The sequence below is a fragment of the Giraffa tippelskirchi genome, chromosome X (genome assembly GCF_054371585.1).
Source record: "Giraffa tippelskirchi isolate mGirTip1 chromosome X, T2T-mGirTip1v1.2.pri, whole genome shotgun sequence".
NCBI lineage: Eukaryota > Metazoa > Chordata > Mammalia > Artiodactyla > Giraffidae > Giraffa > Giraffa tippelskirchi.
In genome coordinates, this window is record NC_137289.1 from 95,555,272 (window position 1) to 95,582,101 (window position 26,830).

A 26,830-nucleotide genomic window follows, 5' to 3' on the forward strand; every position below is an offset into this window, starting at 1 on the left:
AATCAAGTGTCTTTTGGTATGTTAATGAGATGACTTTAGGAGCCCACCTAAGGAGGGGGAGCTGGTGGCCAGCCACATGATTAGAGGACTGGAAGGTTTACTCCCACCCCCCCAACCTTGGGGATGGGGAGAGGGACTGGAGGTTAAATCAAAAGTCAATTGCTAAATAAATAACAACAAAGCCAATGGCCAATGAGTTAATCAATCATGCCTATGTAAAGAGTTCGGTTCAGTTGCTCAGTTGTGTCCAACTCTTTGTGACCCCATGGACTGCAGCATGCCAGGCTTCCCTGTCTGCATAAAAATCCAAAAGGACTGGATTCAGAGAGCTTCTGAATTGTAAACACATGGAGGTGCTAGGAGTGACACACCTGGACCTAGAGAAGGTATGGAAGCTCTTCCCCATATACTTTGCCTTTAACACATCTCTTCCATCTGCATGTTAATCTGTATCCTTTAACATATCCTTTAATAAACTGGGAAAAGTGTTTCCCTGAGTTCTGTGAGCCACTGCAGCATATGAATCTAACTCGAAGAGGGAAGCTCTGATCAATAGCTGGTTGCACAGAAGCACAGGTGATAAGCACTGGGCTTTTGACCGGCATCTTAAGTTGGGAGGTGGGGCAGTCTTGTGGAACTGAGCCCTTAACCTATAGGATCCGACACAATCTCCAGGTAGACAGTGTCAGTATTAAGTTGTAGAACACCCAGCTGGTGTCAGAGATTTGCTTGTTGTGGGGGAAACTGCCACACATTTGGTGACCATAAGTATCTGAAGTGTTATTTGTGAGAGTAAAGGAAAACTTATGGGAGTGACACAGTAGGAAAGAACTGGGCTTTTCTCTACATAGGAGATACAAGACTAGAGTTTTTCCATTTTAATTAGGGTGAGACAAAGAGTTCTTAGACCTGACACCAAAAGCACAACCCATAAAGGAAATAGTTTATAAAGTGGACATTTTCAAAATTAAAAATTCTTGCTCTGTGAACAACACAATTAGAAGACAAGCCACACACTTGGAGAAAATATTTACAAACCATGTATCTGACAAAGGACTTGTACACAAAATATACAAAAAACTCTCAAAACTCAATCTTGAGAAAAACAATCCAATTTAAAAATGGGCAGAAGACTTGATCAGACACTTCACCAAAGAGGATATGCAAAAAGTAAATAAGCCTATATAAAGATATTCAGTATCACTGGCCATTAGAGAAATGCAGATTAGCCTGTGATTGACAACAACTCCACCACCCAAAGGAAGATTCAGCAAAGAAAGGACAAAAGGCAATTGCAGGAAACCTTTACTTCCCTGAGGACCTGATGTGTTCTCTCTTTGAAGAGTAAAGGGAGCCAGATTTCCTCTGGCTGCCAGAGGCTTAAAGAGAAATTTGCAATTCAACTAGTATTGTAATGCATTAACTGTCTGTTACACCCTAAGTCATGTGTCTACATTTTAATTTGGCCTTTGCTGTCTCTCATTTTCCCTGATATTAACACTTATTTATAAATAATCTATTTTATGTTTGAGATTCCTACATCGCTGAACACATCCATGGTAAAATAAAAGGAAGAGACAACATCCTTACCTGGGGTTCGGCCATTCCCTCCTCTTCTTGGGAAAAAACAAGAGATGTGTGAAGACTGAGCTAGAAGAGTGGAGAAGTGTAGAGCATATGAGACACCCCATCAGGCTTCCAGCACCCAGAATATCTGCCTAAAAATCCCCTCACACCAGCTGGGCATGTGGCTGCTCTGTGGAAGTTTGGGAAACCATGTGGTTTTAACAACCATTTGTGTATTCTTGAGTCTTTTCCTCATATGAAAACAAAGGTTTTCTTCTGTAAATATACTTGTGTACTGACTCAGAAATCGTATTTCTAGGTATTTTCCTTAATGAAATAAATAATGGATCACAATTTCTCTTTAAGTAGCTTCATCTAAGCATTGACTTTAACAATGCCTAACTTAAGATCCATAATAAGGGATTAAATTCTATGTAGCTATTAAAAATAATCTTGTATGGAACTGTACACTTATTATCTGTTTATTTTTCTATGCATATATCTAAATTACAAGTATTTTAAATGTTATACGATAAATTTTTAAGCTGAATCATAGTAACTTCTAAATGAAAAAAAGGTAAGGTATGAAAGTGCAGGAACCCATGCGTTGAATGTTTAAAAATGCATACACCTTATAAACACTAAAAAATGTCTAAGAATTAAAATATAAACATAGGGGCATACAATTAGCTCCTTTTTTTCTCCTCTCTTTGCTAATCAATCTACAATGCAAATGTTACCTACTTTTAAGTCCCAAAAAGAAACTGAACTTTAAAATTATCATTCCTATGCGTTTTAAGCCAGATCCCCCCCAGACCCCACACCACCAGTCCCTGCCCAACCTTCCCAAGCCCACAACTCTGGGAGAGGCCCTTTACTGAGTGAGTACTCTCAGGTGCCTCTTCTTGCTTCTCCTCACCTCACTGGGGCTGTCTTGCCCAGGAGTCAGAAGGAAGCCCTCGGGTGCAGATTCACTTCAACTGGAGCATTCAAAACAGGCCCCTACCTAGGGGGTTACGAAAAGGGTATACGGGCAGGAGATGTGGGGGGCGCCTAGGCAGGAGCTTGAGGATGCGTATAAACCCTTAGCGCAGGTCACTGTGCTAGAAAATGTGTAAAAGTCAACATTTAGTAAGTTCCATTCAACCCTGACTAGTCCCATAACTTTGTCTACAATTGAGCCCACAAACCCTCATTCGCTGACCTCTTGGTCCACCATCACTCACCCCACAACCTCCCACGTCAATAACCCCCCAAACCCGCTTCATTCGTTCCCCAGAACTCCCCAACACTCAGCCCATCATCCCTTCCACTCGCCCCCTCAACCTCTTTCTCGACAACAGATTTTCTGCTCGGTGCAGAGGAGACAGTTACGAGAACTAGCCCCGGAGAAGCACTTCCGCTTTGGGACCGACTCAGGCTCCGCAGCCCACAGGGCTGCAGTGGCCGGGTGTGCGCACGCTCAGTGGGGCCTTTGAACCCGCGTCCGCCAATAGTCAACATGGGGCTCCCTCCCGCCGGCCGGATGCGAAGTCATTGGGGCCGCAGCGCAGGCGCAGAAGGAAAATGGCCGCTCCGGTGACGTCACTGCTCTGACGCGATGGCCGCGCCTACCGCTTCTTCTCCCCTCTAGGGCTGCAGTGTAGAACAGGTGTTTTTTTTTTTTTTTTTTTTAATAAATTTATTTATTTTAGTTGGGGGCTAATTACTTTACAATATTGTAGTGGTTTTTGCCATACATTGACATGAATCAGCCATGGGTTTACATGTGCTCCCCTTCCTGAACCCCCCTCCCACCTCCCTCCCCATCCCATCCCTCTGGGTCATCCCATTGCCCCAGCCAAGAGCATTGTCTCATGCATTGAACCTGGAATGGTGTTCTGTTTCACATATGATAATATACATGTTTCAATGCTATTGTCCCAGAACGTCCCACCCTCACCTTCTCCCTCAGAGTCCATAAGACTGTTCTATGCATCTGTGTCTCTTATTCAGAACAGGTGTTTATGATCTACAGAGGCCGTCATTCCTAAGACTCAAAAGACCTATTTCCTTATTGCGGGAGGGGAAATGCCCAATTAAGGAAAACGCTAGCAGGCGGGAATTTGATGTCTTGAACCTGGAGGGCAGCATCAGGTTTGCAGGTGTAATTGAATAGGAAGTCGAGATGCGTGGCAGAATTGTTCTGCGTGCACAAAGGCTGGGATGTAGGGAAAAGTCACTGGCTCCATCCAGTGGCCAAGGCTGGGAGTTTACAGTCTAGCATTTGAAGAACGGTGTGCAGACAAATAAGCTGCTGAAGAATAAATAAACGGCGACCTAGTACATAAACATACACCGGGATGAAGGGGATGTGTTAAGTAGTGGCTGAGAGGCTGTTTTCTCAGGATGGGCAGGGACGATCTCCTTTTGTCGGAGGTGACAGTTACGCTGATCAAAGGAGCCAGCCACACGAATATCTGAATCAAAGAGCTTTGTGGTGGAAAGTGAGGCTGTTGCAAAGGCCCTGCCTGAAGTATGACCTGGTTTGGCCTATTGGGGGAACAGAAACAGTGTCCGTGTGTTGGGAATGTAGGAATTGTGGGCAAGGGAGAAGTTAGTGGGTGGCAGATGCCCTAGGGCCTCCCCTGCCAGAGACAGAGCTCCTATTTCCTTCTGGACATAATGGGATGCCATTAAGGGGAGGGGGGTCAGATTTTTAACAGTCCAGTCTGAAGCAATCTAGCATTATATAATAACTTTTAAATACATGTATATTTGACTCTTTTTTTTTTTTATTGCCTGTCTTGCACCACTAGAATATGAGCTCCACAGGAATTTACTTAAGCACCTCCTGTGTGCCTGGTAGTGTTCTAGACATTGGGAATATAGCAGGGAAGAAAACAGAAACAACCAACCAACCAAATAAAATGATAGAAACAGCCTGTTTCAACTCCCACGTACCAGCTATGTAATCTAGGGCAGGACTCAACTCCTCTGGGCTTAATTTCCTCATCTATAAAATGAGGATAATGACAGCACTTACCTATAGGACTGTGGTGACAAATGAACTGTTAATTGTAAATAGTTTAGAACAATCCCTGGCACATAGCAAGTGCTAATATATAAGTGATGATGATGATGTTGTTGATTAAGATAAAATTAGATATGTGTCTGTATAAAACTTTTACTAATAAGAAGGAAAAAATAAAAAGATGACCTGCAGGCTGCTTTGTGGATAACAGATAGCAGAGGGCAAGGATGAAAACAGGAAGAATAGTGAGGAGGCTTCTGCCAACAGGCCCAGCAAGTGATAATGGAGGCTCAGACCTAGCTCAGTATCTCCTGTGTGCCAGGCACTGTGTGAAGCACATAAGACCTGCCTCAGATACTCCCCATTTTCTGTGAACAATCCTGTGGTCCTCCCTCTTGTCAGGTGAGGAAACTGAGTCCCAGAGATACTAAGTAACTTGCCCAAGGTCACACAGGTTCCCAAAATCAGATCTTTCACTTCTAGCCAATAATATTTTGTTTATTTGGTATACCACAGAACTTCTGGAAAGTATCTGAGGGTCCTTATTCCAGAACCACTAAAAACAAGGCAATGATTTTTTTTTTTTTTTGCCAGGAATACATATGGAGCTTCCTAACAGACAAAGCAAAGAGAGAAAGCAGAGAAGTAACTCAGGTCTCCTGCACTCTTAAGGATTTGCACCTCCTGGATACAAAACTTGTCAACTCTCTGAATGCATCAAGAGGTGGAAAATAGGAGGATCTGGACCTTTAGGGCCCCTGTTATTCTGGCCTCTTCCAGCCTGCAAACATAATTTCTCTGCCACCTTGTACACACACATATATACACACACCCCTACATGGAGGGGAAAATCCTACAGAGTTTGTGGGTCTTGGAGTACAGTGATTGCTGGATCCAAAAATGTCCCTGAACTAGTGATACAGCCCTACAGAAACTGTTCCAGAGTTCAGAGTACATATCCACAAACTATGTGAGACTAATTTTTCTGCTGTGAAGCTAGGATGCCCACTCTCTGTCCTAGGCATACTCTACCATCAGTCCTTACAGGTACAAATTCATTCAGTAGCCTAAGCAGCAGAGAGCTAGGTGAAGGGGTGTGGAAATCTGACAGCTAGCTGGTCCCACCACAGAATCTGCACAATGTGACACTCTCACTCAAAGCCCCCGCCCCACCTCACTGGTGAGTCATTACAATTGCTCTTAAGATACATTTTCTCAAAACTGTTGCTGTTGTGAGTGGTCATTTTGGACCATGAGTTAGCAGGTGAGTTTGACAGAGCTACAGCACAGGAGCAGCCAGCTCTTTGGTGATTTTGGAGCTGCCACTCTAGCCCTGAACTGCCTGCCTCCAAGAGAATGATCACTTTCCATCCTATTCCATCCATTGGTGTTTACAGTGGTGTTTGTATGTGCAGCCAAACTGAATCGTGAACAATATATCAGACTATTTTGTCTTAACAGATGTGTCACTAAACAGAGATACATGGGACCTGTGGGGGCAGGAGGGGTAAATAATGATGAAGGACAAATTGGAAATGAATGAGGGTGAGGAGAGACAAAGGATGATGGCAGGGAGATGAATGAGCAGTAGAGTGGAGTGAATGTGGGTAGTGTGGGGCATGAGGGAACGACTATGCATTCAATTTTGAATAAATTTGAATCAATTTATGGATGATACTGAGTAAATGATGGGAAAATGAGGTACTATCTAAGTGACAGAAAGTGAAAGTGGAAGGGGACTGTGAGTGAATGGGGCAATGAAAGGTGGTGAATGTGAATGAGGTTGATAAAGCAAAAGCGTGCAAGTTGATATGAGTACCAAGGATTGAAGTGTACATGAATGATGGTCTATGGGGCACAGTATGATTAAAAAGAGGCTAATTTAGGGGAAAAGTAGCAGAGGATGCAAGTCATGTGAGGCACAGAAGGAAGAATGGGGGGCACAAGGGACAGAATAAAATGAAATGGAAATGAATATGTGGTAGAATGTAAATAAGTGAATTGGGTTGAGTTTGTTTGAGTGAAGATACTATGAGGAAGGAGACTGGCCAGAGGTGAATGAGGGGCAGACTGAGATTCAGTTCAGTTCAGTCGCTCAGTCATGTCCAACTCTTTGCAACCCCATGGATCGCAGCATGCCAGGCCTCCCTGTCCATCACCAACTCCCAGAGTTTACCCATATTCATGTCCATTGAGTCAGTGATGCCATCCAACCATCTCATCCTCTGTCGTCCCCTTCTCCTCCTGCTCTCAATCTTTCCCATCATCACGGTCTTTTCAAATGAGTCAGCTCTTTGCATCAGGTGGCCAAAGTATTGGAGTTTCAGCTTCAGCATCAGTCCTTCCAATGAACACCCAGGACTGATCTCCTTTAGGATGGACTGGTTGGATCTCCTTGCAGTCCAAGGGACTCTCAAGAGTCTTCTCCAACACCACAGTTCAAAAGCATCAATTCTTTGGCACTCAGCTTTCTTTATAATCCAACTCTCACATCCATACATGACTACTGGAAAAACCATAGCCTTGACTAGATGGACCTTTGTTTGCAAAGTAATATCTCTGCATTTTAATATGTTATCTAGGTTGGTCATAACCTTCCTTCCAAGGAGTAAGCGTCTTTTAATTTCATGGCTGCAGTCACCATCTGCAGTGATTTTGGAGCCCAAAAAACTAAGATCAGCCACTGTTTCCCCATCTATTTGCCATGAAGTGATGGGACCAGATGCCATGATCTTTGTTTTCTGAATGTTGAGTTTTAAGCCAACATTTTCACTCTCCTCTTTCACTTTCATCAAGAGGCTCTTTAGTTCTTCTTCACTTTCTGCCATAAGGGTGGTGTCCTCTGCATATCTGAGGTTATTAATATTTCTCCTGGCAATCTTGATTCCAGCTTGTGCATTTCTCATGATGTACTCTGCATGTAAGTTAAATAAGCAGGGTGACAATATACAGCCTGACATACTCCTTTCCTGATTTGGATCCAGACTGTTGTTCCATGCCCAGTTCTAACTGTTGCTTCCTGACCTGCATACAGATTTCTCAAGAGGCAGGTCAGATGGTCTGGTATTCCCATCTCTTTCAGAATTTTCCACAGTTTATTGTGATCCACACAGTCAAAGGCTTTGGCATAGTCAATAAAGCAGAAATACATGTTTTTCTGGAACTCTCTTGCTTTTTTGATGATCCAGCAGATGTTGGCAATTTGATCTCTGGTTCCTCTGCCTTTTCTAAAACCAGCTTGAACATCTGGAAGTTCATGGTTCATGTATGCTGAAGCCTGGCTTGGAGAATTTTGAGCATTACTTTACTAGCGTGTGAGATGAGTGCAATTGTGTGGTAGTTTGAGCATTCTTTAGCATTGCCTTTCTTTGGGATTGGAATGAAAACTGACCTTTTCCAATCCTGTGGCTACTGCTGAGTTTTCCAAATTTGCTGGCATATTGGATTAGATTGGATTGACTGGGATTAGATTGGGATAATGCAGGGTAGCATTCCAGTAATGGGCAGGGATCCCAGTGAGAATCAGCCCAGGTGAATGAGCTGAAGCATGCATGTGAATGGAGGTAAAGATGGGCAGAGTGATAGAGGATGGAAGTAAAGAGCAGAAGAAGGTGAGGAACTGGCTATTATACAGCAAAGGGAGAGAGAGTGAAGGTCACTTGGCCCAAGGTGAGTAAAGTGAGGTAAATGGGGCCCAATGTGAGTAGAAAGTGGTAAATCTGAGACAGAGTATTGACTCAACGAGGGTACTGTGGGATGGAGTGGGAGCAACTCAACATGAATCAGGAGCAGAACGAGAGTGATGAGTGGAAACAGGTTACATTGGGAGTGACTTTAAATGAACGAGATAATGAGAGGCAGCATGTGAGTAAATGGAGGCAGTGAAGATAGAGGCAGTGAAAAATGAGAAAGAACAGAGGCAATCAAGCGTAGAGTGAGTATGTGTGGATAACTTGGGCTAGTGTTTGAGAGTAATACAGTTCCAGGAAATGCAGGTAATATGGGGAGAGCCCTTGAGAGAACAGAATTGAAGGGGCAGAAAGAGAGTGAATGAGGCGGGAATGAGGCCCAGAGTCAATAAATAAAGCTGAAGGATGGGCCACATGAGAGTGGATGGGAGTCATTTGATGCACTGTCAGGCAGTGAAGGTTAAAGTAGGAAATGAGAGTCTGAGTGGGCGTGAAAGGAGGTGAAGAAGGAAAGGATGTAAGAGAGCTTGGGTTATAGCAAGTAGAGGGTTATGGAATTACAGTAACACAAGGCCCAGCATGAATGAATATAAGTGGATACAAGACAGTGTAAGTGGACAAAGGAATAAAAGATAGAATGAGAATGGGGGTGAAAAAGCAGTAGAGTGAACATGTATATGTAATATATAATGTGGGGCAGAGTCTGATTAAATGGGTGTAATGTGGGGCAGATTCCAGTAAATGAGGGTGGAACAGAGCACATTAAGTGAAGAGAGGTGAAGGAGGTGCTCAGAATGAGTAAATGGAGGTAATGAGGAGCAGAGGGTGGGGGCACAGTAATCATATTTCATAGAGCATGAAGAATCCGAGGTGGTAGTAGGCATGGTGTAGTGACTAAAGCTGACTACTCAGTGGAGTGGGGGAAATGGAGGTGATGAGGGGCAGAGTGAGTGGAAATGGAGGTAACCAAGTGGTAGAGCATGATTAATGGGAGTAGAGTGGGGCAGTGTTAAGGAACATAGGAGAATGTGGGCTGAGTGTGAGGTCTAGCACTTGGGTCCTGTCAGTCCCTTGAGTGTCCCAAGTCCCTCTCTCCCTGTATCCCTTTATGACATCTCTGGGTTTCTCCCTGTCTTTGTCTCCTTCGACCTCTGCGCATTTATCAGTATCTTTCTTTTTTCTTTGTGTGTGTCTTTAAGAGAGCTGGCACAGGGGAAGATGGTGAGATGCCCAATCCTCTCTCTGGCCTCTGTGTTCTAGAATCTGTCACCTAGCTCTTTGCTCATAAAGACCAGAGTTCCAGTAACCCCTAGTTCTGCACACTGCAGGGTGAGTCTGGAGCAGGCGAGTAAGTTAGGAAGCCTTGTGGCTGTCATAATGCAGGTCTCAGGCACTATTGTGGTGATCCTGGTGATCCTGATATCTGCCAATGTGGAGGCCAAGATCTACGAACGCTGTGAGCTGGCAAAGAAGCTGGAAGCGGCAGACCTCAACGGCTTCCACGGCTATACCATTGGAGACTGTGAGATCCCAGTTGCCCCAAATGCCACCCATGCAGTGAGCTGCCCACCACACTCAGATCCAGACCCCACCCCCTTGCTATCTGTTATCTCCCCAGGCTAGGGAATGATCCTCTTGGTCACCCTCTGTCTGTTATGAGTAGTTTAACTAACTCTAGTTTCATCATCATTGCCTTCCCAACCATTTACCCTCATCTCTGCTAACACCACCATCATTACCATCAATGTCACCACTGCTAAAATCACCATGAATGCCATCACCACCGCCATTACTGACACCTTTCCAGAATCACCAACATCAACACCACCACCAAACCAAGATCATCACCCCCACAACTGAGAGGAAAACCATGCCTGCCCCAGTCCCTCCTCCTACCCTCTTCCCTATTCCCAGGACTCATGCCTCTCTGCTACATTTTCCCTCCCTGCTCCAGGGCTGTGCATGGCACACTACGAGAGTGGCTTTGACACTTCCTTCGTGACCCACAATCTCGATGGCAGCAATGGATATGGCATTTTCCAGCTGAATTCCGCCTGGTGGTGTAACAATGATGTTACACCCACCCAGAACCTCTGCCACATAGACTGTTATGGTGAGGCAGCACTGAGGACACATTGAAGCCCTGCCTGGCCCCACTCCTCAACATGCAGAGGGCAAGACTGTCTAAGCCATAATCTTGAGTAACAAGCAGAAGAATTATAGGGAAAGGAGCAGAGTTGCCTGGGCTGTTGCAGATACAAACCAGCCTGTATCCTTACCCAGACTGCCCTGAGGTGCTGTCTAGGTCAGGAGGACTCAGAGCTCCCAACCCTCACCTAGAATGGAGGCTGCCATTTTCTAGGACTAGGAATCAGGAGGGGGAAACTGTCCTGATTTGGGATTGGGGTTGTCCAGGCCTGGAGGGAAGAAGCTGATATCTGTCTGTAGGAACAGAAACAAGGTATCTCTGTGCAGAAAGGAGAGAATTTTCCAGACAAGAGTGTTGTATTGTTGAGGACAAAACTGAACAGCAGTAGAAGTTGTTCAGGGTTGGCCAAAATGGAAACTGAGGTTATTTGGGACCAGCCCAAATGGAGGTTGAAGTTGTCCAAATCCTGCCACAGTGACAGAAGAGGTCACCCAGGACTTGTCCACTTGAAGGTTGAGGTCATCCAGGACTAGTCAACATAGTGGTTGAGATCATTAACTAATCAGAATGACAGTTAAGGTCATCCTCGTCCAGCCACCATAGCAGTTGAGATCATTTAGGATCAGTCATCATGGAAGCTGCAGTTGAACAGGACTAGTCAACATGGAGACTGAGGTCACTTGTAGCCAGTAAGAATGGGTGTTGAGGTTATCCAGGACCTGACAACATAATGTTTGAAGACCCCAGGACTGACCAACCTTGCAGTTGAGTGGTTTCCCAACAAGCCAACATCCACTGCAGTTGAGATCATTCATAACCACATAAAATGACAGACAGTCGAAGTCATACAGAATTGGCCAACATGGAGTCTGAGATTGTCCAAGACCAGTCAGTATAGTGGGTGAGGTTATATATAACCAGCCAACATGACAGTCAAAATCACCTGGGGGTCAGTGGGTTAAGATTCTATAGAACCAGTCAACATGGTAGTTGATGTAATTCATAACAGGCTGATAAGTAAATCAAGGTCATCTAGAATCAGGCAATATAGTGGTTGAAGATATTCAGGTCCCAAGAAACCTAGAACCCCTGGTCCCTTCATATACTGTCACCCTGTTCCTAGTACCCCAGATCACTTTGTCACCTCTTCCCTTTAGAACTGCTCAATCGCCATATTCTGGATGACATTATATGTGCCAAGGAGGTAGTGTCCTCAGAGAATGGCATGAATGCCTGGTACGTTCATGGGGATGGCTTGGACCCTGGGTAGCTGGGATAGTGCCACTGTCACCACATCAGCCTGTCCACTTCATCCTCCCTCTCTCCCTTCATTTCCCAGGGATTCTTGGAACCAACACTGTTATGGCCACGACTTATCTGAATGGATCAGAGGATGTCATATAAATGCAAAACCTGACAAAAAATTATTTGCTGACTCAGCTTCCTAGGAATGGAGATTTTATCTTCCTTTCTGTTCTTTCTTCTGTGGATATAATAAAGGATGATATCTATAAACAATGCAAACAACCTCTGATGTCTGGCTTTCTTCATTTTTCCAGTGCCTGAAGGTGCCCCTATTCAATCACTCCCTCCATATATTCAAAGCTCTAATCAGGGGACATGAGATCACCTGGGGTGGGGGTGGACGATAATGTAGTGATTAAGAATATAAGTTCTCCTGGGTTCAGATACCATCTCTACCACTTACTAGCTGGGTTGCTTTGAGTAAGGCACTTAATTTCTTTGTGCCTCTGATTCCTCATCTACAAAATGAGGATGATAGCGGTAGTAACTATCTCCTGGGGTTGTTGAGAGAATTAAATGAATTAATGTTTGTAAGGTACATAAAGTGATACACAAAGCAGTTCTAAGTCTGGAGATAGAGGACTGGAGTAGGGAGGTATAAAAATTGGCTTCCCTTAAAAAGTATCACTCTCGGTTGAAGTAACTATAGGGTCTTTAATTAAGGCAAATACAGAATCTTCGGAGGAAAATGGAATTGGTTTCAGCTTACACAGGAAGCTCAGTAGGAATTGGAATTTTGAAGCATTCACATTCTCCCACATATTACCATTCTAACTCTCAGCCCCCAACTCCTTCTTTCATGATCTATAACCAAAGTTTCAAATGACAAACGGGAAATTTAGGCCAGGAATTCAGCAGCTGCACAAAGTAATAATTATTTTCACAGTCCATTTTGAGCAGAGAATTTAGGCATTTGAACTTGCCATACTTTCCCTTTATGCAGGCCAGCCCCATTGGAAGCAGCCACTCCCATGAGGAAGCAGTCTCTCACATTCTTTGTACTCTTTGGTTGCAGTGGATATTCAACTACCCATAGCCTTGTTTTCAGTGTTGACTTCATTCAAGATAAGCACAGATGATTACTAAGGCGGCTGTCTGCACTGCATGCTGAGAAATGCCAGAGCCCCCTTCCTTAATGCCACCTGGATTTCCCCTGCCTTCAGCCTCAACCAGCCTAGATAACCAAATCTCACATTTCCTTGAGGGTCCAATAAAAGGTACCATCACTCTGGATACCAATTTCTGAATGAGATACTCATTTATCAAATGAAGCATAGATAAACTGGTGAATTTAAGTAAAAAGCAGATCTTCTAAAAGCCTATCAGGTAGCTCATAGTATTTCTGGGAAGACTGCATGATCAAATTCAGAAAGGGGGAAGGTCCACACACAGAAAAAGCCAAAATCTTGACCATAGAATAGGACGGGGCAGATATACTAGCACTGGGACTTCCCTGGTGGTCCAGCGGCTAAGATTCTGCACTCCCAATGCGGGATCCCTGGGTTCAATCCCTGATGAGGAAACTCAATGCCACATGCGGCAACTGAAAAGATACCACATGCCACAAGGGAAGATCAAAGACCACAAGTGCCGCAACTAATAATGGGCGCAACTAAATAAATAAATAAGAAATACGGGCATTATCAACTGTTGTTACTTTTGAAAAATGGATTTGATGCCCTAGTGTTTCCTTCACATTGTTCTGATCATGTATCCCTTCTATTTATTTACAACATTTATAGTATATCATTGTTATTCCTTTAGTGGTTATGTCTAGATCTCTAATTTTATATCCTGGGGTGTACTGATTGTTCCTGACCATCAAGGTGTTCTCCCTGAATTGAGCCAGAACATAAGAGAGCCCCTTGTGCTGGCAGGCCTTTGGTTTCCTGAAGAGTTGCATCTCTTTAGTTTCCCCCCGGGGAGGACACCTCTGTCCGACATGAAGACATTTTAAGTCACGCATAGAGCAACGATATCCCTGCATTTATCACAAGATTGCAGATGAGGCTGAACTATCAGAAAAATGTCTTCAAACCTCAATGCCAGGAAATCTTTGCTTCTGAGAAGTGGCTCACTTTCTCTATATGGTTGAGATAAATAAAGCAAGTGAGTGTTTTTCTATGCCTTTATGTCATGGCTTCCAAGAAGCTCAGAAAATAACTAGCTCAACATAATTATGAAACATCCTATGATCTACATATATACATTTCAATTTTGCTTTGGTTTTGCTCCACTTTTCTAATCCTTGAGAAACCTGTATGCAGGTCAGGAAGCAACAGTTAGAACTGGACATGGAACAACAGACTGGTTCCAAATAGGAAAAGGAGTACATCAAGGCTGTATATTGTCACCCTGCTTATTTAACTTATATGCAGCGTACATCATGAGAAATGCTGGGCTGGAGGAAACACAAGCTGGAATCAAGATTGCCAGGAGAAATATCAGTAACCTCAGATATGCAGATGACACCACCCTTATGGCAGAAAGTGAAGAAGAACTAAAGAGCCTCTTGATGACAGTGAGAGAGGAGAGTGAAAAAGTTGGCTTAAAGCTCAACATTCAGAAAACTAAGATCATGGCATCTGGTCCCATCACTTCATGGGAAATAGATCGGGAAACAGTGTCAGACTTTATCTTTTTGGGCTCCAAAATCACTGCTGATGGTGACTGCAGCCATGAAATTAAAAGACGCTTACTCCTTGGAAGGAAGGTTATGGCCAACCTAGATAGCATATTTAAAAGCAGAGACATTACTTTGCCAACAAAAGTCCGTCTAGTCAAGGCTATGGTTTTTCCAGTGGCCATGTATGGATGTTGGATGGTGAAGAAAGCTGAGCGCCACAGAGTCGATGCTTTTGAACTGTGGTGTTGGAGAAGACTCTTGAGAGTCCCTTGGACTGCAAAGAGATCCAATCAATCCATCCTAAAGGAGATCAATCCTGGGTGTTCATTGGAAGGACTGATGTTGAAGCTGAAACTCCAATACTTTGGCCACCTCATGTGAAGAGTTGACTCATTGGAAAAGACCCTAATGCTGGGTGGGATTGGGGGCATGAGGAGAAGGGGACGACAGAGGATGAGATGGTTGGATGGCATGACCGACTCGATGGACATGGGTTTGGGTAGACTCCGGGAGTTGGTGATGGACAGAGAGGCCTGGGGTGCTACAATTCATGGGGTCGCAAAGAGTCGGACACGACTGAGCGACTGAACTGAACTGAACTAATAATTATATACTAAAAATATAAGGCTTATTATGTGTGTGCCAGGTATTGTTCTAAACACTCAATTGATTTTCACAACAACCATAATGGTGTAGGTATTATTATTATCACTCTCCTCATCATCATCCCCATTTCACAGATGGGGAAACTAAGGCACAGAGAAGTTGGAGACTTGCCTTAACTTAGCTATTAAGGACACTTTGGCTCCAGCGTCTGTGTTCTTAATCACTATTGGTTCCTTGCCTCTAAGTGTCCTAACAGGTCGCAGGGAGGAGAGCAAATAACAACTTACCTGGAACTTAGTCATGTCTGACTTGTGGAGTGAGGGCAGTGGCCTAAAGAGGCAGAACGGTTGAGTGAAGAAAACAGAAGAGTTGGAGATGGCATGGAAAAGTTAGATTGAAAGTTCACCAAATCATCAGTCTAGAAATCCATAAATGCCAGCTAGTAAAATGCCCATAACTGTAGCCAAAAAATGGGAAAGAACATGTTTTCCCCATAGACCTCCATCATTCAACATCACCACCCTATCTGGGACCTCACGGACCTCCCAACACTCATTCTCACCCATTACTGACTCGAGACCTGCCCCCCATTTCACACCCTACAGACCCTCCCATCACTCCAAATACCCTCATCATTCACTCTACAGATTCTCCCATCACTGACTTTAGAGACTTCCCATCACAAACCCCACAAATGCGTCATCACACACCCCCCCCAAAAAATACACCCATCAGTTACCCTACACACCCTATCACTCGTCCCCTGTCATGCACTCCACAGATGCTATCACTCAGCTTACAGACCTCTCACCACGTACCCCCCGAGACTTTTATTGGTCATATCAGAGCACCCCTCCAAGTAATCACCCAGTAAATTCACGTCTTTACAAAGCCCATACTCACATGTGTAACTTTGCCCACAGACCACTAGCCCTGTCTCACTTTCATTCTGAGTGAACCCTCTACCCTCTTTCATCCCCGGCTCTGATGTTAAGAACAGAATTTTTATTCTGGCGAGATCTGCCTGGCATTTCCAAAATCAGTCACAACTTCTTCCGACAACTACTTTCTTGGTCCTTGACCCCCACCATTGGTGCATTCCTGATCACCGGCCAATTGCTCTTCCTAAGACCATCAGTGTTAGTAGCCCATAGCATCACTGATAGTAGTGTTCTGTAACAGCATTGACTGTGTGTGGCTGGCAAGAAAAATGGCTGTGCCAATAAACCAGATCATCAAGGGAGCAGACATCTTTACAAAGGTTACCACTCTATAGCAGAGAAAGTTTAAAAGAGATGGAATTTCCGGAAGAATTTGAAAATTTGCAATAAGAGCGGAGCCTTTTATATAAAGGCTAGCGATGGGCAAGTTATACTCACATTTTGGGGAGGTTCTTGGGAACTCATAGGTACAAACATAGAGCTGAGGACCACAGACCCCTGTGGGAGATACCACTGGGGATATGTGGGAAGGAGGCCAGGAATAGTGCAGATCTCCCTGGAAACTATTACCGGGAAGAAAAGAAGCAAAGCTGGGAATGATACACTCCTCTAGAGATCAGTATGTATCACTGGAGAGATGGGGAGAAAGTAGTGGGTAGTAGTCCTCTCAAGAAGATAAAATTAGGGAGATGGAGTAAAGCAGTCCTTAATGATTGACGCTATTGGGCTAGCAGTGGTGAAGGCCCGAGATGGTACACTCCTCTGTGGGAGATACCACTGGGATAGATGGGGGGAACGCTGAGGGTGGTACAAGTTCTGTACTCAAAGAAAGAGATGTGTGAAAAAAGTGGTACCAGTAAACATAAGTACAGAGAGTTGGAGACAGAAGTCCCAGGGGAATTGGGGCAAAGTGGGATCCTAAAAGGAGACTAGGTGAGAATCCAGATCTGATAGTGACCCTCCAGGCCAATTTTGCATCTTCCTCCTGGGAACCTAACACAGAAAGATGAAGTGTGACCAAGATACCAGGGTCAAAGTCCAGTGGGGAGGGGCTCTGGGTCTTTCTGAGGCCTAGAGGAGGAACAAACAGGGGGCAAACCAGTGCTCAGTTTCTGAACCTTTAATGCTCTACCATATTAATCATACTCTACTACTTAGTCATGTGAAAGGCAAAATTCATGGGACACTAAAGGAGATTGTTTTTTCCAGGCTTTTGCAATAGGGAAGACTTTCTTTAAAGGGAAACTTCTCAATGGCAAGGAAAGGAATCTAGGGTTTTATGTTGCTGTTGTTCAGTCATTCAGTCACTCATTCATGTCCAACTCTTTGCGACTCCATGAACTGCAGCACAGCAGGCTTCCATCCTCACTGTCTCCTAGACTTTGCTCAAACTGGAGTCCATTGAGTCAGTGATGCTATCTAAAGAAGCAGGTAAAAAAAGAGTCATATCTGAGTCATGAGGAAGGACAAGGACAGGGTTTATCTTGGAATATGCAGAAGTATTGGGGACTGTTATGGACTGAATTGTGTCCCTCCTAAAATTCATATGTTCAATTCTTAACCCCCAAGGTGCTATTATTTGGAAATAGAGCCTTAGGGAGTAATTAGCGTTCAGTTATATCATGAGGATGGGGCTCAGATCAGATGGGATTAGTGCCCTTATAAGAAAACTGCAGAAAGGAAGAGGCTGTGTCAGGGCACAGTGAGAAGCCAGAAAAAGAGCTCTCCCCAGGAACCAAATCAGCCATCCCTTTATCTTGGAATTCCCAGCCTCCAGAGGTGAGAAATAAATTTCTGTTGTTTAAGACTCCCAGTCTATGGTATTTTGTTATGGCAACCTGAGCTGATTAAACAGGGAACTTTGTAGCTCCCTTTTCAGGAACACAAAAAGGTTGGGGGATTTCTTCACTGCTTTCCAAAGCACAGGCCTCCCTCAGGTATAAAGTCCAACACTTCCAGTCACCTCCATTCCAGCTCACTCTGCCCCTCATGGTTCCCATTCCTCCTGACTCTACCAATCATTTAAATCTACTCCTTCTCACTGTGCCCCAGATTTACTCCATTCAATAACACTGTTTATTCACTTTCATTTACTCTGCTTCATGGCTACCATTCACACACTCTGTACCTCATATTTTTTTTTTAAGTGAACTCTTTTTTAATTAATTAATTTTATTTATTTATTTATGGCTGTACTGGGTCTTCATTGCTGTGTGCAGGCTTTCTCTAGTTGTGGTGAGTGGCTGGGTACTCTCTAGTTGCGGTGCACAGGCCTCTCATTGTGGTGGCTTCTCTTGTTTCAGAGCACTGGCTGTAGGGCAGGTGGGCTCAGTAGTTGCGACTCGTGGACTCTAGAGCACAAGCTCAGTAGTTGTGGTGCACGGACTTAGCTGCCCCATGGTGTGTGGAATCTTCCCCAACCAGGGATCGAACCTGTGTCCCCTGCATTGGCAGGCAAAGTCTTAACTGCTGGACTACCAGAGAAGTCCTGTACCTCATATTAATACCTTTTTATTTCAAACAATGTTCTCACATATTTATTACTGAACCAACCTGCTAGTGCAGGAACAAAGAGAACATAGAAACAAAGGAAAAAATCACTTTTCTAATAAAAACTGTCCAAATGTCCAGATAGCAGTAATGTTTTCAGCTTGATATGGTAAGATGCTAGTGACTCTGATACAGCATAAATATGTGTGCCATCTCATGTACAATTCCTTATAGACCCAGCTTGGTTAGTCTCCAATGTCTCCTCTTGGAGTTGTACCTGATTTTATTACCAGTTTATTCCCAATCCATTAGGAAATGGGACTATTCTTCTTTTGTTTCTTGGCCAGGAATCACTTGATCCTGAAAGTCTTATGAGAAGACAGTCATAGCAAGGAACAGAATCAATTGTACACACACCACAATTGTGGAGAAAGGGAGAGACAGTCAACATCTCTTTTACTGTGGTAAAATACACATAACATGAAATTTACTATTTTAATCATTTTAAAGTGTACAATTCAGTGTCATTTAGTACATTCACAATGCTGTGCAACCATTGCCACTATCTAGTTTCAGACCATCTTTATCACCCCTCAAAAAAGTGCTTATCCATTTCCTATTCCCTCCTACCCCCAGCCTAAGGTTACTACTAATCTACTTTATGTCTCTATGGATTTGCCTATTCAGGATATTTCATGTAAATAGAATCATACACTATGTGGCTTTTTGTATCTGGTTTATTTCACTTAGCATAATGTCTTCAAGATTCATCCATGTGGTGGCATGGTATCCATAATCATTCCTTTTCATGGAAAAATTGTACAGCTATACCACATTTGGTTTATCCACTCATCAGCTGATAGACATTTGAGTTGTTTCCACCTTTTAGCTGTTGTGAATAGTGCTGCTATGAACATTTGTGTACAAATTTGTGTTTGAATTTCTGTTTTTAATTTTATTGGGTATATTCCTAAGTGTAGAATTGCTGGATCATATGGTATTTCTATGTTTACCTTTTTGAGGAACTATTTTCCACTGTTACTGCACTATTTTACATTCCACACCAGCACTGTAGGTGTCCAGTTTCTCCACATTCTCCCAAACACTTGTCATTTTCTGTTTGTTTTTATTACAGACATCCTAGTAGCTGTGAAGTGGTATCTCATTGTGGTTTTGATGTGCATTTTCCTAATGACTAGTGAGGTCTTTCCAAGTGGTGCTAGTGGTAAAGAACCTGCCTGCCAAAGCAGGAGACATAAGAGATGCAGGTTTGATCCCTGGGTTAGAAAGATCCCCGGAAGAGGGCATGGCAACCCACTCCAGTATTCTTGCCTGGAGAATCCCATGGACAGAAGAGCCCGGAGGGCTACAGTCCACAGAGTCAGACATGACTAAAGCGACTTAGCACGCATGCAATGCCTAGTGACAGTGAGAATATTTCATGTGTTCATCGGCCATGTGTATGTCTTCTTTGGAGAAATGTCTTTGGAAAAAAATGTCTTTTGTAAATGGATTTTTGTTGTCAATTGTAAGAGTTCTTTATACATTATGAATACCAAATGCTTATCTAATGTATGATTAGCAAATACTTTCTCTGATTCTCTAGGTTGCTTTTTGACTCTCTTGATAATGTCCTTTGATGCACCAAAGTTTTTATTTTTATTTTCTGGTCACACTGTGCAGCTTGCAGGATCTTGGTTCCCTCACCAGGGACTGAATCCAGGTCCTTGGCAGTGAAAGCCCAGAGTCCTAACCACTGGACCACCAGTGAGTTCCCAAAAGTTTTAAATTTTGATGCAGTCTAATTTATCTAATGTGTCTTTCATTGCTTATGGTTTTAGTGTCATACCTCGGAAACCATTGCCAAATCCAAGGTCACAATGATTTACCCCTATGTTTTCTTCATATAAGAATGCTTTACTTCTTATATTTAGGTCTTTGGTAAATTTTTAATTAATTTTTACATGTGATGTGAAGTTAGGATCCAATTTCCTTCTTTTGTATGTGGAAATCCAGATGTCCTAGCACATTGTTGAAGAGACTTCTCTTTCCTCCACTGAATTGTCTTGGCACCCTTATTGAAATCAATTTACCATAAAAGTGTGGGTTTATTTCTGGATTTTCAATTATATTCCATTGACAGGTACATCTATCTTTGTGCCAGTATCACACTGTTTTAATCACTGTAGCTTTGTAGTAGGATTTGAAATCAGGAAGTGTGAGTTCTCCAGTTTGTTCTTTTTCAGATTGTTTTGGCTATTCAGGGTCCTTTGTAATTTCATATAAATTTTGATATCTGCTTTTCCATTCCTGCAAAAAAAAGAGGCCTTTGGAATTTTGATAGGGATTGCATTGAATCTATAGATTGCTTTGGGGAGTATTGCCATCTTAACGATGTTAAGTCTTTCAGTCTTTGAACACTGGAAGTCTTTCCATTATTTAGATCTTCTTTCATTTCTTTCAGTGATGCTTTGTACTTTTAAGTGTACAAATCTTGCACCTGTTTGGTTAAATTTATTAATAAATATTTTATCCTTTTTGATCCTATAAAATGGATCATAAATAGAATTACTATAAATAGAATAAAATAGATTATAAATAGAATTGTTTTTCTTAATTTCCTTTTCAGATTGTTCATTGCCAGTGTATAGAAATACAAGTGATTCTTATATGTTGATTTTGTACTTTGCCACTTTGCTGAATTAGTTATAAGTGCTAATAGGTTTTTGTGGATTCTTTAGGAATATGTGTGTGTGTGTGTGTGTGTGTGTGTGTGTCTGTGTGTGTGTCTGTGTGTGTATGATCATATCATTTGGAATAGAAATAGATTTACTTCAATTTGGGTGCCTTTTATTTCTTTTTTTTTTTTTGACTGAAAATCACTCTGGCTAGACCTTCAAGTACAATGTTTAGCAGAAATGACAAAACTGGGCCTTCTTGTCTTGTTCTCCATCTTAGGAAGATACTTTCAGTCTCACTATTGAGTATGAGGTTAGCTATGGGTTTTCAATAGATGCCCTTTGAAAGGTTGAGGAAGTTGCCTTCTATTCCTGGTTTGTTGAGTGTTTTTTTAATCATGAAAGGATGTTAGATTTTGTCAAATGGTTTTTATGCATCAGTGAGATAGTATCATGTGGTTGATATATTTTCTAATTTCAGTTGTAATTTGCTCTTGATCCACGGGTTATTTATGTGTGTGACTTATTTTCAAACATTTCAGGATTTTCCAGTTATCTGTTATAGACATGTAGCTTAATTCCACTGTGGTCAGAGAATATACACTGTATAACTTCATCCTTTGAAATTTGTTGAGACTTTCTTTATGGACCAACATGGGATCTATTTGGATAAATACTCCTCATGCACCTGAAAGGACTGTGAATTCTTTAGTTATTGGGTGTAGTAATTATATGAATTTGTGCCAATTATATGAAATTGGTTAACTGTGATGTTCAACTCTTGTATATCATTTCTGATTTTCTTCTGTTTGTTCTACTACTGACAGAGGTGTGTTCAAATCTCTAGCTATGCTGTGGGTTTGTCTATTTCACCCTTTAATTCTATCAACTTTCACTTTATATGTTTTGAACCTATGCTATTAGGTGATGTAGTAAGCAGAATAATGAACTCCCAAAGATGCCCTGCTCTAATCCCCAGAAACTGAATATGATGAGTTACCATGCACATGAATGCTTTTTACATGACAGAAAGGACATTGCAGATGTAATTAAGATTATTAATCAGTTGATCTTAATTTAGAGAGATTATCCCAGATTACCCATACAGGCCCAGTGTAATTGTATGAGCTCTTAAAAGCAGATACTGGTGGAAGAGGAAGGCAGAAGGGAAAGTCAAATGATTCAAAGCACAGAAAGAAGCTGCCGTGCTACTGTCATCTTAAAGATGGAGGGGACCATGTGAAAAAATAAATGAATTATGACAACAAACTGTATGACTTTGGAAGTGTATTCTTTCCTAGAGCCTCCAGAAAGGAACACAGCCCTGCCAACACCATAATTTCAACCTTATATGAAACCTTAAGAAGAGAACCCAGCTAAGCCATATTTTGCCTGGGCATCTGTCCCATGGAAACTGTGAAGTAATAAATGGGTGTTGCTTTAAGCTGTTACGTTTGTGATAATTTATTACAGCAGCAACAAAAACTAATAATGCAGGTAGATTAAAATTAGAGAACTGCTGAAACTTCTAAAGTTTTTATCACTTTTATCATTATGAAATTTCCCTCTTTATCTCTACCAATACTTCTACCTTACAGCCTACTTGCTTTGCTATTATTATAGCTACAACAGCTTTCTATTAGTGTTTTCATTGTATATATTTTTTCATCCTTTTATGTTTAACTTTTCTGTGCCTCTTCATTCCTTTCTATATTTCTTGCTTCCATTTGGGATCAGATCAAAATAACTTCACTTAGTATTTCTAGTAGTAAAAGTCTACTAGTGATGAATTCTCTTAGCTTTGTATTAAATTTTGTAATAAATATTTGTATTTATTTCACCTGCTGTTTTGGACTACCGGTATAGAATTGAGTGTATAGAATTGCCAATTCTCAGTTGGCAGATATTTTTTCCTTTCAGCACTTCAAAGATATCATTCCATTTTTTTTTTCTGATTACCAGAATTTCTCTTGAAAAACCAGCCATTCATCTTATTGTTTTTCCTTTGTCCTTTTTTCTCTGACAACTTCTAAGGTTTTCTTTATAACTTTGGGTTTCATCTATTTGAGTATGGTGTGTTTAGATGTGGTTTTACTTGTGTTTATAGTACTTACAGTTTGGTGTGGTTCTTGAAACTGTTTGCTGATGACTTCCATTAGTGTTGGAAAATACTCAAACAGTACTTCTACAAATTAGGTTGGTGCAAAAGTAACTGTGGTTTTTGCATTGTTGAAATTTGCCATTGATATTGGAATACATTCTTAAATAAATGTGGTTATATTATATATCATTTTCATGCACATTTCTCACTTTATGTTTTTTTGCTAATGACTTATTACTTGTTATTTATTTTATATTTATTTTAGACTATGGAAATGACATTAGGCAAAGAGCAAATTGCAGCAATTTTTTTGAGTTCAAAATGTGTTGTAAAGCAGCAGACTCAACTTTCAACATCAACAATGCATTTGGCCCAGGAACTGCTAATGAATGTATAGTGAGTGTAGTGGTGGTTCAAGAAGTTTTGCAAAGGAGATGAGAGCCTTGAAGATGAGGAGTGTAGTGGCCAGCCATCAGAAGTTGACAACGACCAATTGAGAGCCATCATCGAAACTGATCCTCTTCCAACTACAAGAGAAGTTGCTTCTTAGAGGAAAACATAGGCAAAACACTCTCTGACATAAACCACAACAGGATCCTCCATGACCTACCTCCCAGAATATTGGAAATAAAACAAAAAATAAACAAATGGGACCTAATTAAAATTAAAAGCTTTTGCACAACAAAGGAACTATAAGCAAGGTGAAAAGACAGCCTTCAGAATGGGAGAAAATAATAGCAAACGAAGCAACAGACAAACAATTAATCTCAAAAATATACAAGCAACTCCTGCAGCTGAATTCCAGAAAAATAAACGACCCAATCAAAAAATGGGCCAAAGAACTAAACAGACATTTCTCCAAAGAAGACATACAGATGGCTGACAAACACATGAAAAGATGCTCAACATCACTCATTATCAGAGAAATGCAAATTAAAACCACAATGAGGTATCATTTCACACCAGTCAGAATGGCTGCTATCCAAAAGTCTACAAGCAATAAATGCTGGAGAGGGTGTGGAGAAAAGGGAACCCTCTTACACTGTTGGTGGGAATGCAAACTAGTATAGCCACTATGGAGAACAGTGTGGAGATTCCTTAAAAAACTGGGAATAGAACTGCCATATGACCCAGCAATCTCACTGCTGGGCATACACACCGAGGAAACCAGAATTGAAAGAGGCGCGTGTACCCCAATGTTCATCGCAGCACTGTTTACAATAGCCAGGACATGGAAGCAACCTAGATGTCCATCAGCAGACGAATGGATAAGGAAGCTGTGGTACATATACACAATGGAATATTACTCAGCCATTAAAAAAAATACATTTGAATCTGTTCTATTGAGATGGATGAAACTGGAGCCCATTATACAGAGTGAAGTAAGCCAGAAAGAAAAACACCAATACGGTATACTAATGCATATATATGGAATTTGAAAGATGGTAATGATAACCCTATATGCGAGACAGAATAAGAGACACAGATGCATAGAACAGTCTTATGGACTCTGAGGGAGAAGGTGAGGGTGGGACGTTCTGGGACAATAGCATTGAAACATGTATATTATCATATGTGAAACAGAACACCATTCCATGTTTGATGCATGAGACAAATGCTCAGCGCTGGGGCAATGGGATGACCCAGAGGGATGGGATGGGGAGGGAGGTGGGAGGGGGGTCCAGGACGGGGAACACATGTACACCCATGGCTGATTCATGTCAATGTATGGCAGAAACCACTACAATATTGTAAAGTAATTAGCCCCCAACTAAAATAAATAAATTTATTTAAAAAAAAAAACAAAAGAGAAGTTGCTGAAGAACTCAATATTGACCATTCTATGGTCAGTCGGCATTTGAAGCAAACTGGGAAAGTGAAAAAGCTCGATAAGTGGATGCCTCATGAGCTGACTGAAAATCAAAAAAAATGTCATTTTAAAGTGTCATCCTCTCTTATTCTATGCAACAACAACAAACCATTTCTTGATCAGATTGTGACATGTAACAAAAAGTGGATTATATACTACAACCAGCGAAAACCAGCTCAGTGGTCAGTCCAGGAAGAAGCTCCAAAGCACTTCCCAAAGCCAAACTTGCACCAAAAAAAGGTCATGGTCATTGTTTGGTGGTCTGCTGCCTGTCTGATCCACTACAGGTTTCTGAATCCTGGCAAAACAATTACATCTGAGAAGTATGCTCAGCAAATTGATAAGATGCATTGAAAACTGAAATGCCTACAGCCAGCATTGGTCAGCAGAAAAGGCCTAATTTTTTGCCACAACAATGCCCGACTGCACATCATACAACCAATGCTTCAAAAGTTGAACAAATTTGGCTACAAAGTTTTGCTTCATCTGCAATATTCACCTGACCTCTCACCAACCAACTACCACTTATTCAAGTATCTCAACAACTTTTTGCAGAGAAAATGCTTCCACAACCAACAGGATGCAGAAAATGCTTTCCAAGAGTTAGTTGAATCCCAAAGCACAGATTTTTATGCTACAGGAATAAACAAACTTATTTCTCATTGGCAAAAATGTGTTGCCTGTACTGGTTCCTACTTTTTTTTTATTAATAAAGATGTGCTTGAGCCTACTCATAATGATTTAAAATTCACAGTCTGAAACCACAATTACTTTTGCACTAACCTAATATTTCTTCCCCTATTTGCTCTATCCTCTTGTCAAGCACAAGGCAAGGCCAGGCCAAAGCTTGACAGATTCAGCTGATAAAGAAACATGTAAACCCATGGCTGATTCATGTCAATGTATGGCAAAAACTATTACAAAATTGTAAAGTAATTAGCCCCCAACTAAAATAAATAAATTTATAAAAAAAATAAAAAAATAAAAAAAATAAAACTAAAAAAAAAAAGAAAGAAAAAGAAACAATGGACCCTTTTTAAGATTCAGACTGTTTATTACTGACAAGCAGCAAACAAAAGGATCAACCAAAGATTACAGCTCCCTAAGACCGTGTGCAAAGCAACAACAAAACAAAGGGCCCTGATGAATGCAACAAGAATGATAGGACACTCTGATACTGAAACATGCTGCAGCTAAGAAGTTTTATAGCCTGCAGCTCTACTTTAAGAGAATGAGGCATAAAATCTCATATCTCATTAGAACCTCGGAGGAGAGAGAAGTGGCCTCCCAGAGGTGATAGGGAGGCAAGTGGGAAATGACCCTATAGGAGCTCCTCACAATCCTCTCATGCTCTCCTTTTCCAGGAACAACACAGGCATTCTGCCAAGACATCGATTCAGCTCTAATTCCAACCTTCTCTATGTGGCTCATGTGCATACATACAAGGTCACCAGCACATGGTAGAGGAACTCTTCCACTATAGCTCTCTTCCATTCATTTCTTTTATTATTCATGTCATGATTATTGTTATGCTTTATTTTTTTCTCTTTGTGTTACTTTTTGTGTTTTTTTCTATTGTCCTGTCTTCTAATTCATTAATCCTGTCTTCTGCTGTGTTCAACACAAAGTTAAGCCCTTCCAATGAGCTTTTAACCTCTGATATTAGAATTCTGAGCTCTAGCAGGTCCATTTGATCCTTTTTTTTCTCTTAGTGATTGTAGTTCTCTGTTGAATTTTTATATCTTTACATCTGTTTGTCCATCCTTCCCTCCACATTCTTGAATTTGTTAATCATA

The 26,830-nt window shown here is 41.7% G+C and overlaps 2 protein-coding genes across 18 annotated transcripts in view; one reads left to right on the forward strand and one right to left on the reverse strand.

The window, feature by feature from the left end:
- Nucleotides 1-26,830, reverse strand: part of ZNF182 (zinc finger protein 182) — a 97,923-nt gene that overhangs the window by 21,805 nt on the left and 49,288 nt on the right. For 11 of the 17 annotated variants that reach the window (XM_081567389.1, XM_081567388.1, XM_081567384.1 and 8 more), the window contains exons 1-3: nt 2,893-2,972; nt 2,486-2,669; nt 1,591-1,650 (exon numbers count right to left, since the gene is read on the reverse strand). The exons of 1 other annotated variant lie outside the window; for it this stretch is intronic. In XM_081567389.1, the coding sequence (XP_081423515.1) occupies nt 1,591-1,605 (15 nt within the window). In that variant the 5' untranslated portion in view covers nt 1,606-1,650; nt 2,486-2,669; nt 2,893-2,972. Of the gene's footprint in view, nt 1-1,582; nt 1,651-2,485; nt 2,670-2,892; nt 2,973-26,830 lie in introns of those variants that run through there. 5 more of the 17 variants (XM_081567386.1, XM_081567383.1, XM_081567392.1 and 2 more) reach the window with 2 other exon arrangements.
- Nucleotides 9,559-11,941, forward strand: LOC145535517 (sperm acrosome-associated protein 5-like). Its single transcript, XM_081563962.1, has 4 exons — nt 9,559-9,790; nt 10,223-10,381; nt 11,575-11,653; nt 11,757-11,941. Exons 1-4 carry the CDS (start codon nt 9,646-9,648, stop codon nt 11,863-11,865), a joined length of 492 nt encoding a protein of 163 aa, XP_081420088.1. The 5' UTR covers nt 9,559-9,645; the 3' UTR covers nt 11,866-11,941.

What these genes read in the sequence shown, in the direction of transcription:
- LOC145535517 (XM_081563962.1), top strand. Translation starts at nt 9,646, where the DNA reads ATGCAGGTCTCAGGCACTATTGTGGTGATCCTGGTGATCCTGATATCT. An exon ending in CTGCCACATAGACTGTTATG is followed by an intron (nt 10,382 to 11,574) that starts GTGAGGCAGCAC and finishes TCTTCCCTTTAG; the next exon opens with AACTGCTCAATCGCCATATT. An exon ending in GAGAATGGCATGAATGCCTG is followed by an intron (nt 11,654 to 11,756) that starts GTACGTTCATGG and finishes TTCATTTCCCAG; the next exon opens with GGATTCTTGGAACCAACACT.